The sequence below is a fragment of the Sorex araneus genome, chromosome 2 (genome assembly GCF_027595985.1).
Source record: "Sorex araneus isolate mSorAra2 chromosome 2, mSorAra2.pri, whole genome shotgun sequence".
NCBI lineage: Eukaryota > Metazoa > Chordata > Mammalia > Eulipotyphla > Soricidae > Sorex > Sorex araneus.
The window spans coordinates 234,838,304-234,851,061 of NC_073303.1; the positions used below are offsets into that span (position 1 = coordinate 234,838,304).

A 12,758-nucleotide genomic window follows, 5' to 3' on the forward strand; every position below is an offset into this window, starting at 1 on the left:
CACAGCGGGGAGGGCGCCTGCCTGGCACGCGGCCAACCTGGGTTCAGTCCTCGGCACCCCGTAGGGTCCCCCTCCGCCCTGCCAGGAGTGATCCCGGAGCACAGAGTTTGGAGCCAACCCTGAGCACCATTTGAGTGTGGACCCCCCCCCCCAACAAATCAATGAAAATAGACATAAGACACAATTTCCTGTAGGGGGCGCTCTGCACTAGCGCCCGTGGGTCTGCCCTCGGCTTCCCCCCCCAGGGAGTGCTGAGAAACAGGAGTGGGGGGCTCGCTCTTCTCTCCTCCTCTCCCACCTCTTCTGGTTGTTCTCCCGTGGGTGGGGGGGGATCCACACAATGTGACCTGATGGTCCTGGGGTCTGTCTACTGAAGTCCCAAAGGCCATTACAGTGTGGTGAGGCTGGGAGGAGGGGGGTGTGCCCCCACACACCTTCTGCCTCAGTTTCTCCACCCATCAGCAGGACCAGCACAGCTCAGGGCTCAGAGGAGGCAGTGGAAGGTCGGTGTAATTGGGCTTTGCCGCATTAACAGTCTGGGCACCCCCCCTCCGCCCCCAGTGCCATCTGTCCTGCCTGAAATTCTGGCAGGGGAGGGAGATCCGGGAACCCAAATGGGGGCTGCCGCAGTGGTGGTGGCAGGAAATGAAGACTCCGGCGCCCTCCTTCCCCCCAGCAGCAGGCGTCTGTCCCAGATAGGGGTCCCCCCTCCCCCCACAGCAGCCGAGACTCTGGCTCGGCTCACTTCAGTCCTATTTGCTGAGCAGAGGCCCCTGACGCTTCGCTTGCCGCCTGCTTTAGATAAACAACACAAAAGAGGACCAGAGCGACAGTCCAGCGGGGAGGGCACTGGCCCTGCATGCGGCTCACCAGGGTTCGATCCCCGACATCCTAAGGGACCGCCAGGAGTTAATTCTTGAGCCCAGAGCCGAGTCAGCACCGCATGTGGCCCCCAAACCAACACCAGCGACAAAAAAACAGAAAAAAGATCGACACTGCTCCAGAAATCTGCCTTTCTCAAACAGAAAGCACACCCCACAATCGCTCCCATCACCACCCATTTGGTTCTCACGAGGGGTTCCCCCTCCTCAACTTCCTGCCATCGGGGCATATGGGTCAGCTCAGCTAGTCCTGAGCCCCCCCACCCCCACATTGGCCTGGGCCTCGTTGGAGCCTGAGACAGTGGCACCAGGTGGGACGTTTGGGGGCTCGTAGGGTGGGGGGGCTATGGGCGTCCCGAGTACCTGCTGTCCTGCAGATCACGGGGGTGCTGAGCTGTGCCAACTGTGACACGCATCCTGGGCCTGCTGCTCGCGGTGGGGGCAGAGCCACTCACAGGTGTGCTGTTTCCTGCAGGTAACCCTGGGGCAACTGTGGTTGGGGCGTGCTGCTCCTGAACCCCAGCTCAGACTCTGCAGCCCAAACTGGGCCCTTGTGACTCCTAGGCCCAGGCCAGATGCCCCCCTGCCTCGCCCCTGGGCAGGTCCTTCAGGGGTTATTTCCATGTTCCTGACTTAACTGGCAGACTTAGGTGTGGATCTTCCTGGATCACTCTCAAAACGTGGCTTAATCACCATAAACTTCCTGCTGGGGGTCAGCATGCTTATGCAGGGCAGAGGCACTCCAGAGCCACCCCCCCCAGCCCAGCCCGGAGTGATCCCTGAGCACTGCCACTGGGGGCTGGGGGGTGGGGGGAAGCGGCATGTGCTGAGATGCTTTGTTCGTGTTGAGTGCAGGTCGTGAGGACTGTGGCTTCATGCCATCTCCTACCCTTCCCCGGGGGGCTCTGTTCCGGGGGGTGGGAGGAGGCTGGCCGGGGTGCAAAGCGAGGTAGGGGCCTGGATGGCTGAGTCCAGTTGGGATATGCCAGCAGCTGCCCCCATTGGCCACCTACCCACCCCCGGCACGTGCAGGCACACAGAATCTGTTTTTAGAAAGCAAAGCACAGACTCATCGAAACAGATCAACGATGAAACTGACATTTCAGATTGTATTTAAAGAAAAGAAAAAGACCAGGGGCTGGAGCTGTTTAAAGGGCACGGGCTCGGCAGGCCCGAGGCTGCGGGTTGGCGCCTCGGCACCGCCCGGACTCCCAGCGTGCCAGGAGCGACCCCGAGCAAGGCGCCAGGAGTGAAGCTGCCCTTGAGCACTGCTGGGCGCGCTGGAGTCAGGAGCAGACGCAGCCCGTGAGCAATGACGGCAGGGTCAGCTGCCCCGTCCATCCTCTGGTCTCCGGCCCCTCCAACGTGCTCATCGCAGCCTTTTGTTTTTGCAAAGTGGACACCTCAGGGGGAGGGGTGGGCTTTGCAGGGTCGAGCTCCTCCCGGGGTCACCCCTGTCCCTGAGACGGCAAGCTCAGGTGAGCACGTCCACTTCATATGCCGAACCCTGACCCCGGCGCGGGGCCCCACACACCGGCAGGCTCAGCCCGGGGCCCCAGGACACGGAGCCCCAACTCGAGTCAGGAAAGTGGGGTTCCAGGCAGGCTGGGAAGCGTATCTGCAGGGTGAAGAAACACCTGCTACCCTCCATCCTTCCTGGACGGGGACCCCAAGGCCCCCAGGATGATGGGTGCTGGTGGCCCACAGATGTGCTGACCTATTTCCATTGATCCCAAGCGTCCTGATAAATAGTTACAGAAAAGCGTCAGCGCCAGGGAGGAAACCTGCCCAGGTTACATGTGGATTTTCTCACTGCCTTAGCTGGGAAGTCTAGTGACTACGGGACAGTCTGGAGCTCACGGCTCTGAGCTGGGGGGTGGGGGGCAGAGGAGGGGTCTGGGAGCTGTGGGGGGGGGGAAGCCTGGTGGTCCCTGCAGCATCACACGCGAGGCTGGGTCCTGGTCAGGGATCGCCAGGAGTGGCCCAGGGTCCCTGAACACCTCCTGGGAGTCGGCACCTCCCCAAAGAAAGTCACTGGAGGCCCGAATAGGCCAAATCCATCTGTCAGAGACGCCGGGACAGAGGGGAGGGGTGGGGGCTGCAGCCGCAGGGGAGGGCGCCCTGGGCCCCTTCGGGCCTGCGACAGGAACACCCCTCCCAGGGGCCTCCCCGAGTTCCCACAGCTGCTCCACTCAGGCGGACCCGGCTTGGGTCATGGGCTGGTACCTGGGTACCCAGTTCTCACCCCCCAGCCCCCCCGGGTACTCAGTACTTGTGTTCGCTGTGGTTGGGCAGGGCTGGGTGGTGGCACATTCACACGCAGCTGTCAGGCTTTTGTCCCCCCCATGGGGCACAGGGGAAGGGGGCCAAGACCTGGCTTCTGGGGGCTTCCGCACCGCAGGAGATGCTTCTGGCGGGGACCCCCAGCTTCCTCTTCTTCGAACAGAGGAGCCAGCGTGGCCTGTGTTGTCCTTGGGGCTTTTTTCGATACATCCATCCCCCCAAAGCCAGAGGGGAGCCGAAATGCCCCCAACTCCCACCCCTGGAAGGAAAGAGGGGTCCCTGGAGTGTGGGAACACTCGGGAATGGCAAAGCAGAAGGAAATACAGTTTCCCCTCCCTTCTCTCCAGGAGCTCCTAGACTCTTCCAGAACCTTGTCTGGGGGACTTCTAGAATCTTCTAAACCCTCTGTCGGGGTGGTAAGTTCTAGAATTTTCTAGCACCTTCTCTCCAGGGGCTTCTAGAATCATCTGCAAGTGACGAGAAAGCAAACGCCATTCCACCTTTGCCCCGCTTGGAACCTTCCTCTCCAAGTCAATGTTCTGTCTGTTTTCGGGGCGACACGGGTCAGTGGGGGGATGATGGGGCCACATGGCTTGGGAACCGAACCGGTGGCCCAGCCACGCCAAATGCGGGCTCTGGCCCGTGACGCCATCTGCGGGGGGAAGCCGGGCCAGACGGCCAGGCCAGAGGATGCCTTCCGGGCCCTTCCTACAGGCCGATGGCTTGTCGCCAGTGCGTGTCCTCGTGCTTGGCCAGGAGGGCGAACTGGGCGAAGGCCTCGCCACACTCCTTGCACCGGTACGGCGTCTCGCTGCCGTGGATCTTCATGTGGGCCGTGAGGCCGGACGAGTTGAGGAAGGCGCGGCCGCACTCGGCGCACTCGAAGGCCTTGTCGCCCGTGTGCGTGCGCTTGTGCAGGAGGACGCTGGAGGCCTTGGCGAAGGCCTTGCCGCACAGCTCGCAGGGGTAGCGCCGCTCGTTGTGCGAGTGCAGGTGCTTGGTGAGGCGCGTGGACGCCGTGAAGGCCTTGCCGCACTTCTTGCACACGTAGGGCTTCTCGCCTGTGTGCGAGCGCTTGTGGATGACCACGTAGGACGATGTGGTGAAGGTCTTGCCGCAGAGGTTGCACTGGAAGGGCTTCTCGCCCGTGTGCGTGCGGAAGTGCTTGGTGAGGTTGGACGAGGACGAGAAGGCGCGGCCGCACTTGTCGCACTTGTAGGGCTTCACGCCCGTGTGGATCTTCACGTGCTCGCTCAGCCCCGACGACTTGAGGAAGGCCTTGCCGCACTCCTTGCACTCGTAGGGCTTCTCGGAGTTGTGGATCTTCATGTGCTCGCCCAGGCCAGACGCCTTGGAGAAGGCCTTGCCGCACGCCTGGCACACGTACGGCTTCTCGCCGCTGTGGATCTTCACGTGCTTGGCCAGCACCGACGAGCGCGTGAAGGCCTTGCCGCACTCCCGGCACACGTAGGGCTTCTCGCCCGTGTGCACGCGCTTGTGGATGAGCGTGTAGGACGAGCTGGTGAAGGTCTTGAAGCAGATGTTGCACTGGAAGGGCTTCTCGCCCGTGTGTGTGACGAAGTGGCGGGTGAGCTTGGGCAGCGAGCCGAAGGCCCGCCAGCACTTGTCACACTTGAACACCTTTTCCTCGGCGGGGCTGCGGGGCGGCCCCGCAGGGTGTGGCGACGGGCCGAAGGCCGCCGGGCCGTGGGCGTCCACCAGGTGAGTGGGCCACGGCAGGTCGAGCCCGCACTCGGCGTGGCACGGGTACGGGCCCATCCCGGCGTGCACCGGGTGGAGGTGGAAACAGGGGGAGCTGCCAAATACACCGTGCTTCCCGTCCACGGCTGCGTCCGCGGTGCCGGCCAGTCCCGTGGACTCCAGCAAGGCCTTCCCGGGGGACGGTCTCCGCCTGGGGCCAAGGAGGCCTTTCCCGCCCTCGTCCTCCGAGGCGGCCTCTCCGCCCGACAGCGTCTCCCCGGGGGCGCCGAAGTCTTTCCCGTACTGCGCGCACTCGTACACCTCCCAGTCCTCGATCCGCTCCTGGCAGAGAACACAGACACCGTCACCCCCACAGTGGCCAGGCCCTGCTGCACGCTCCCCTCCCCAGCTGGCTTGAACTTAGACTAAGATTTCTTTTCTCTGTCTTGGTTTTTGGGCCACACCTGGCCGTGCTCTGGGCTGACTCCTGGTGGGGCTCGGGGAACCCTATGCAGCGCCGGGGATCAAACCAGTGTCGGCTGCATGCAGGGCGAGTGTCCTGCCCACTGTCCTATGGCTCCGGCCCTCGGACTCGGCCTTCCACCATTCCCAGGACACGCATGGAGCTCCCGCCTCGGGGCTCCCTGGATGAATGAGGAACTTCCTGCCTGATCAGGTGTTTGCCTCTAATGTGGAGAGTCCATCCACCACGTCCAGGGAACTCTGGGTCACCCAATGCCTTGCTGTCTTGGGGGATCAGTCTCCGTGAGAGCTGTGCAGGCACCTGTCCAGCTGGATGTCGGGGATCCCCAGACTGGGCCTCCTCAGAGGCCACATCCTCTCGGGGGCGAGTGACGTTTCTCTGACCTGATCGCCCCTTGTGGAAAAGGTGCATGTTTCGTCTGTGGAAAACTCTTGGCATCTTTCCAATATGGAAGAAAAGGAACAGTGACGCCCAGACTTCCCAATCAGGGGCCAGAGCCATAGCACAGCGGGGTGGGTGCTGGCCAGGCATGCAGATGACCCGGGTTCGATCCCCAGCACTCCACAGGATCCCCTGAGCACTGCAGGAGTGATTTCTGAGTGCAGAGTCAGGAGGAAAACCCTGAGCTTTGGGGCTGGAGCAACAGCATAGAGGGTAGGGCGTTTGCCTTGCACGTGGCTGACCCGGGTTTGATTTCCAGCATCCCATATGGTCCCCTGAACACCGCCAGGGGTAATTCCTGAGTGCAGAGCCAGGAATAACCCCTGTGCATTGCCAGGTGTGACCCAAAAAGAAAAAAACAAAAAAAAAACAAAAAACAAAAAAAAACCCCTGAGCTTTGCGGGGTGTGACTCCAAAACAAATAAACAAAAACCCCACAAAACATAAATCAGTACCCCTATATTATTAAACAAACAAACAAACAGAAAAAAAAACAAAAGCAGAAATCAAACTTCCCAGTCTTACCGTTTTTATTCTAATGGGTGTTTCACTCTCAGCATCAGATGGCTGAAGCTCTGTGTCCGAGTTTGAAAGCTGCTGGTCCCACTCTTAAGAGAAGAGAATGTGAAATGTAAGAATCTGCACAGTATAGGGGCCGGAGTCATAGTACAGTGAGTAAGGCGCTTGCACACAGCTGATCTAGGTTCAATCCCCGGTACTCCAGAAGATCCCCTTAGCCCCGCCAGCAATGATCCCTGAGCACAGAGCCAGGAGTGAGCTCTGAGCACAACAGTGGGTGATTCTCCACCGAAAACCCAAAAACGGGCTAGATTGACAGCACAGCAGGTTTTTGCCTTGCACATGGCCCACCTGTGTTCGATTTCCCAGCATCCCATAGGGTTCCCCAAGCACTGCCAGGAGTAATTCCTGAGTGTAGAGCCAGGAGGAACCCCTGTGCATCACTGGGTGTGACTCAAAAAGCAAAAAAACAAAAACAAACCCCAAACAAACCAAACCCCAAAACTACAGCTGAATGAAATCAAAATCACTTGCATTGTTCTCATGCAAAATTTACACACTACTGTGAACCAATGACTGATCAATACAATGTTCAAAAACTATAAATTTCAAATATAACATAATTTGGTGATTATCACGGTAATATTTTTGTTTTGGGGCCATACCTGGCGACCCTCAGGGCTGAGTCCTGGCTCTGCCCTCAGGAATCACTCCTGGAGGGGCTTGGGGGAGCCTATGGGGTGCTGGGGACGGGAGCAGGGGTGGGCACACGTGAGGCAAATGCCCTGGACTATCGCTCCAGTCCCTGTCACGGGAAATTTGGAGCCAACGGTATGTATGAAAGATCAAATGAAAGATCAAATGATGTCCTGGGTCTTCTGAGAGCTCGGCCAGGTTCAAGTTCCTGACATTTCTGAATTTTGGTGACGGAGCCACAGCAGGTGGGATACCAGGCTCCAGACCTCCCCCATTCACCCACACAACCTGGTCATTCCCTTCTGGAGCGATGGCCTGAGGCTACTCACCTTCATCCACTGCCCTCAGTTCCTCCTCCTCTTCCTCCAGCCAAGACATGGCACTGGACTTCAATCCCGGGTTCCCTGCGCACGGGGAAGGCGTGATCAGTAGACTCAGCATCACTGAAACCCTCACCCGCCTTCCCAGGGACCAAGTCCTTCACTGCCCATTTTTTGCAAGGGGGGGAACCACACCTGATGGTGCTCTGCCCAGGGCTGACTCCTGGCTCTGTGCTCAGGGGTCACTGCTGAATGGGCTTGGGGGACCCTATGGGGTGCCGGGGATCGAACCCAGGTTGGGCACAGGCCAGGCCAGTGTGGGGCACTGCGGTGAATCCCGAGGATAGAGCTGTCTGCGTGCTGGGGTGGTCCCCAGGGCTGCACGGATATGCTGGAGGGCAGAGTGGGACGCCTGTCCTGCTCCCGGCCCTGGCCCTGGCAACGGCCGGAGGGCCGCGCTCACCAATGGCCCGCAGGTGCTGGCACGTCTCCAGCATCACGTCCCTGTAGAGCTTCCTCTGAGAGGCGTCCAGGCATGTCCACTCCTCCGGGGTGAAGCTCACAGCCACGTCGGGGAAGGTCACTGCATCCTGGGCCAGCATACATAGGGGTGGGGTGGAGGTGGGACCGCCCCCTCCAGCCACCCGTCTTGGAGTCTCGCCCCTCTTCCTCCTCCTAGGTTGCTGCAGGATTGGAGCCACACCCGACATTGCTCAGGGCTGACTCCTGATGAGGCTCAGGAGAGCCGATGGGGTGCTGGGGATCGAACCCAGGTCGGCCGCGGGCAAAGCAAGCACCGGCCCCGTTGCTGTCCTGGCCCTGGGCCTCTGGCTACGCATGCATCTACACTCAATCATGTTGAAACTCCCCAGCCAGGGCTCTAATGATTCCAGAATCACGTGAGATGGTCCAGATGGCACCTCATATGGCCCCAGAGCCCCGCCAAGAGCAATCCCTGAGCACCAGCCAGGGGCGGTTCAAGGCTCTTTCTCCCAGCCCGTTCCACCCTCTTCAAAAGATTACATGAAAAAATATTAAAAAAAAAAACTGGGGGGTGTGGGGTCGTACCCAGCGATGCTCAGGGCTTACCCCTAGCTCTGTACTCCGGGATCACTCCTGCTAGGCTCAAGGGACCAGATGGCAAGCTGGGGCTCCAGCTAGGTGACAGCCTCCTCACTGTTCTATTGCTCCAGCCCCATCAGAATTACCTGAATAACTCTCCCCAGTCTTCTTGCTAGAGCACAATGCTACGCATGTGAAGCTTCATGGATGAAAAATGGACATGTGTGCCGATGGTGCCCTAGCTTCAGTAAAATCATCATAATAAAACCCAGAGAGGAGCTGGAGAGACAGGACAGCGGAGAGGGTGTTTGCCTTGCAGCACATGGCCAACCTGGGTTCGATTCCTGGCACCTCCCCCACAGGGTCCCCCGAGCATGGCCAGGAGTGATCCCTGAGCACCGAGCCAGGAGTAAACCCTGAACATTGTCGGGTGTGGCCCCCAAACAAATAAAAAACAAACACTACGGGGCTGGAGCAATAGCACAGCGGGTAGGGTGTTTGCCTTGCTCGTGGCCGACCTGGGTTTGATTCCCAGCATCCCATATGGTCCCCTGAGCACCTCCAGGAGTAATTCCTGAGAGCAGAGAGAGCCAAGAGCAACCCCTGTGCATCACCAGGAGTGACCCAAAAAGAAAAAAATAAATAAATTAATTAAAAAAAAACCAAAAAACTAGAATATTGCCACAGGAGCCAGTACTAGGAATTCACGTTTAGTTAGCATCCAGTAACCTTCGCCGATGGCCTGATGCCCACACCGCAAGGCAGTTCCTTGGGGAGCCCCCTCACCCGCCCGCCTTGCCCTCATTTCTTCCTCGGAGAAAGCTGGGGGTGGAGTGTCACAGGCCTTGGCATATGTCCAGGATGACAGGAGGCCCTGCTTCAGGACAAAGTTCATCTTACCTGAGGACCGTCTGTCCAACTGTCAATCTCCATTCTTCCGGCCTCCCGCTCTGCCCAGGATGTAGAGGGGGTCCTTCTAAGGAGAAGAGCTGGAAGAACCCCAACAAGGCGTGAGCCCCCCCTCCTCCCTGCCAAAAAATTCACTGCCTTCTTGTGCCAAAAGACCCAGCAGCATCCCCCACCCCCCTTGCCCTACCCTCCCTGCCACATTCAAGATCTCCCGAGGGGACACTGGGGTGTGGTGCTGTGCTGGGGGCACGGAGGGGCCCTAGCCCTCACCTGATGGCCAGGAGCAGACCTATGGTTTCTTTTTTCTCTTTGGTTTTCAGGCCACACCCAGTGATGCTCAAGGGTTACTCCTGGCTCTGTACGCAGGAATGGGGCTGCCGGGGATTGAATCCAGGTTGGCTACGTGCAAAGCAAGCGTCCTGCCCGCGGTACTCTCTCTCAGGGACCTACAAAATTTATTTTTTACAAAAAAGGAATTCTGAGCTAAACTGGATAATTCGACAAGAATAACAACATCAAATATGCATTTATCAATTTAGATTGTTTCATGCGCAGTCTGAAAAATTTCGGAATTGCTTTTGATGCAAAACGTATTATGGCTGTAGAAAAGTCTGATTAAAAATATGTACTATAGGGGGCTGGAGCGATAGCACAGTGGGGAGGGCGTTTTCCTTGCATGCGGCCGACCCGGGTTTGATTCCCAGTATCCCATATGGTCCCCCGAGCACTGCCAGAAGTAATTCCTGAGTGCATGAGCCAGGAGTAACCCCCCTGTGCATTGCTGGGTGTGACCCAAAAAGCAAGAAATAAATAAAGTATTATAAATTAATAAAAATAAAGGCAGAAGCCGAAAAGGTAGTACAGCGGGTTGGGCACTGACCTTACATGTGGGCTACCCGGGTTCGATCCCTGGCATCCCATCTGGTCCCCCAAGAACTGCCAGGAGTCATTTCTGAGTGCAGAGCCAGGAGTAACCCCTGAGCATCACTGGTGTGACCCAAAATGCAAGCTAATAATAATAAATACTGTGACAATTAAAAAAAATCAGAAATGTCAAAATACATGGCTTTCTAAAGAGAACTGGCAGATTTCAAAGACTCAATCTGCTGAACAAATGAAAAGAAATGTAAGTAATTTCAAAGGATTCAAAGTCATAAAACTGTTCTTGGCTGAGGACAAAACATGCAAAATGGTTTTTTAAAAAAAGGGGGTGAGGAGTTTATTCTGATCACGGATTAGATTTTACTGACCAGCCAAATTTTATGACTCTTCTGCCTTCAGGTACATGCTTTTACAGAAGCACTATGTAGGGAAAAATTACTTAGTTCAAGTATCCTGTTAATGGAAATTTAATTTTTTTTCTTTTTTAGAAAATGGGGGTATAACCGGCTGTGCTCAGGGCTTACTCCTGGCTCTGCGTTCAAAATAACTCTACTGTGGAATGAACATAAAATCCCTAGACCTGCGGGAGTTCAGCTAAGGATACAGCTGATCCTTAGCTGAACTTTTTTTTTTTTGGCCACACCCGGTGCTGCTTAGGGCTTACTCCTGGCCCGGCTCTAAGATCAACCCTGGAGGGGCTCAGGGGATCTAACCCGGTCTGCCGTATGCAAGGCCAGCTCCCTATCTGTGGTCCTATCTCTTCCACCCCACAGGAATAGGAAGATCAATTTTATTCCGATTTACACAGACACGCTGTTATCTTTCTACCTGCAGGCAACTTTCCAAAGTAAACACCATGTGGGCACTCGCAATAGCTCTGAGCGGCACCCCCAGAACCACATGGTCTCTTAGGAGTGCTGGCCTCACACAGCCAGCTGGCTGCAGCCTGGGGCCAGCAGGCTCATGCTCCTGGCGAGAACATCCCCGCGGTGGCCAGCTGCGCGCATCCCGGCGGTGGCCAGCCGCGCGCATCCCGGCGGTGACCAGCCGCGCGCATCCCCGCGGTGGCCAGCTCCGCGCGCATCCCCGCGGTGGCCAGCTCCGCGCGCATCCCCGCGTTGGCCAGCTCCGCGCGCATCCCCGCGGTGGCCAGCTCCGCGCGCATCCCGGCGGTGGCCAGCCGCGCGCATCCCCGCGGTGGCCAGCTCCGCGCATCCCTGCAATGGCCAGCCTGGTCCTTCCCCCCATCCCCGCCACGCCAGCAACGTTTTGAGTTGCGGGGGGAGGGGGGGAAGTGCAAAGACAAAGAGGAATTCTAAAGCGTAACTTTTCCTTGCAGAATATAGGACAGCAGGTTCTTTGTGGCCACTGTCGCCCCAATACTCACACGGACACTCGGGGGGCTCGCTAAGGTCCGGGAGAACCCGAGGGCTTGGGGGGTGGGGGCGGGGGGGAAGCCTGAGCAACGGGACCCGCCGAACGGAAATCCTCCGTCTCCTGCGGAAACATCACCGGGGTTATTCGCACGGGCCGGGGGGTGGGGGTGGGCACCCCGGGAGCACGTGGGTGGAAGCCCCCCCTCTCCCCCCCTCCGACCCCCATGAGCGGAGCCTCGGAATGGGGGTGGCCAGGGCAGCTGCAAATGATCGGGGACCGTCTGAGGCGGCCCCGCGCCGTCCCGGGACAAAAGCAGCCTGGCCCGACCCCCGGGCCCCCGCCCCCGCGCCCTCCCGACCCGGGTCCTCACTGATGGAATCCACGACAGGACGACGCGCCCGACTCGCTCCCCCAGCGCAGCCAGCAGACAAAAAGGTCCAGCGAGCCGGTGACGCCACTTCCGCTTCCTGCCCGCCCCTTAAAGGGCCAGCTCCAGGGGCCCCTGGACAGTCCCCCCACAACCACCCCCAGCTTTGCAAAGACTTTTGCAGCTTAGAAAGGCCGGGGTGTAGCTCCAGCGGGAGAGCGCTTGTCCTCCATGTGAGGCCCTGCGTTGGATCCCCACGCAGGAACACACACACACACACATTAAAATTAAAGAGGGGAAGAAATTGCACTCCTCTTGCTGATGGTTGTTGATCAGGTCAAGGTTACCGGCTCTGGGAGTGGCTCTGGGCGGGCTGAAGGCGGATTTGGGTGCTTGGGGTGACCGCGGGTGTATCCACGGCTTGTTTGTCTCCAGGCTCTAAAGCGGTGAAAACCACCTGGGGCTGCAGCCAGAGGACAGTGTGTGAGGCGCTGGCCTTGCACATGGGCTACCCACCCGGGTTCCATCCCTGGCATCCCATATGTTCTTCCGAGTCCAGCCAGTTGTAATTTCTGAGCGCAGAGCCAGGAGAAAACCCTGAGCATCACCAGGTGTGACCCAACCATTAAAAAAATAAATAAATAAAAGATCTCTAAGAGCTCAAGTTCCTGAGTTCCCTTTTTAAGAAGGTCCATTAAGAACGGGGGACTTTTATTGGTTTTTGGGTCCACAGCTGATGGTGTTCAGGGCTTACTCCTGGCTCTGGGCTCAGAAATTACTCCTGGAGGTGCTCAAAGGACCCTGTGGAATGCTGGGCATCGAACCTAGGTTGGCCG

The 12,758-nt window shown here is 58.2% G+C and overlaps 1 protein-coding gene across 4 annotated transcripts; it reads right to left on the reverse strand.

The window, feature by feature from the left end:
- Positions 1-1,976: 1,976 nt before the first annotated feature.
- On the reverse strand, positions 1,977-12,001 carry ZNF846 (zinc finger protein 846). 4 transcript variants are annotated; one of them, XM_055129402.1, is made up of 7 exons: positions 11,926-12,001; positions 9,567-9,742; positions 9,288-9,376; positions 7,789-7,915; positions 7,335-7,409; positions 6,316-6,398; positions 1,977-5,207 (listed from the first exon to the last, which is right to left on the reverse strand). In XM_055129402.1, exons 3-7 carry the CDS (start codon positions 9,318-9,320, stop codon positions 3,873-3,875), a joined length of 1,653 nt encoding a protein of 550 aa, XP_054985377.1. In that variant the 5' UTR covers positions 9,321-9,376; positions 9,567-9,742; positions 11,926-12,001; the 3' UTR covers positions 1,977-3,872. The 4 variants fall into 4 exon arrangements, with proteins under 4 accessions (XP_054985377.1, XP_054985374.1, XP_054985375.1 ...); XM_055129399.1 differs by having other exon boundaries at positions 7,789-8,008; XM_055129400.1 differs by lacking the exon at positions 11,926-12,001 and adding an exon at positions 11,566-11,675 and having other exon boundaries at positions 7,789-8,008.
- Between the last annotated feature and the right edge of the window lie 757 nt (positions 12,002-12,758).

Coding starts and splice junctions, on each gene's coding strand:
- ZNF846 (XM_055129399.1), bottom strand. CDS start 9,320: ATGGAGATTGACAGTTGGACAGACGGTCCTCAG. Junction 8,009..9,287: donor GTTGGACAGACGGTCCTCAG/GTAAGATGAACT, acceptor CCAATCCTGCAG/CAACCTAGGAGGAGGAAGAG. Junction 7,410..7,788: donor CCAGCACCTGCGGGCCATTG/GTGAGCGCGGCC, acceptor CCCCGTGCGCAG/GGAACCCGGGATTGAAGTCC.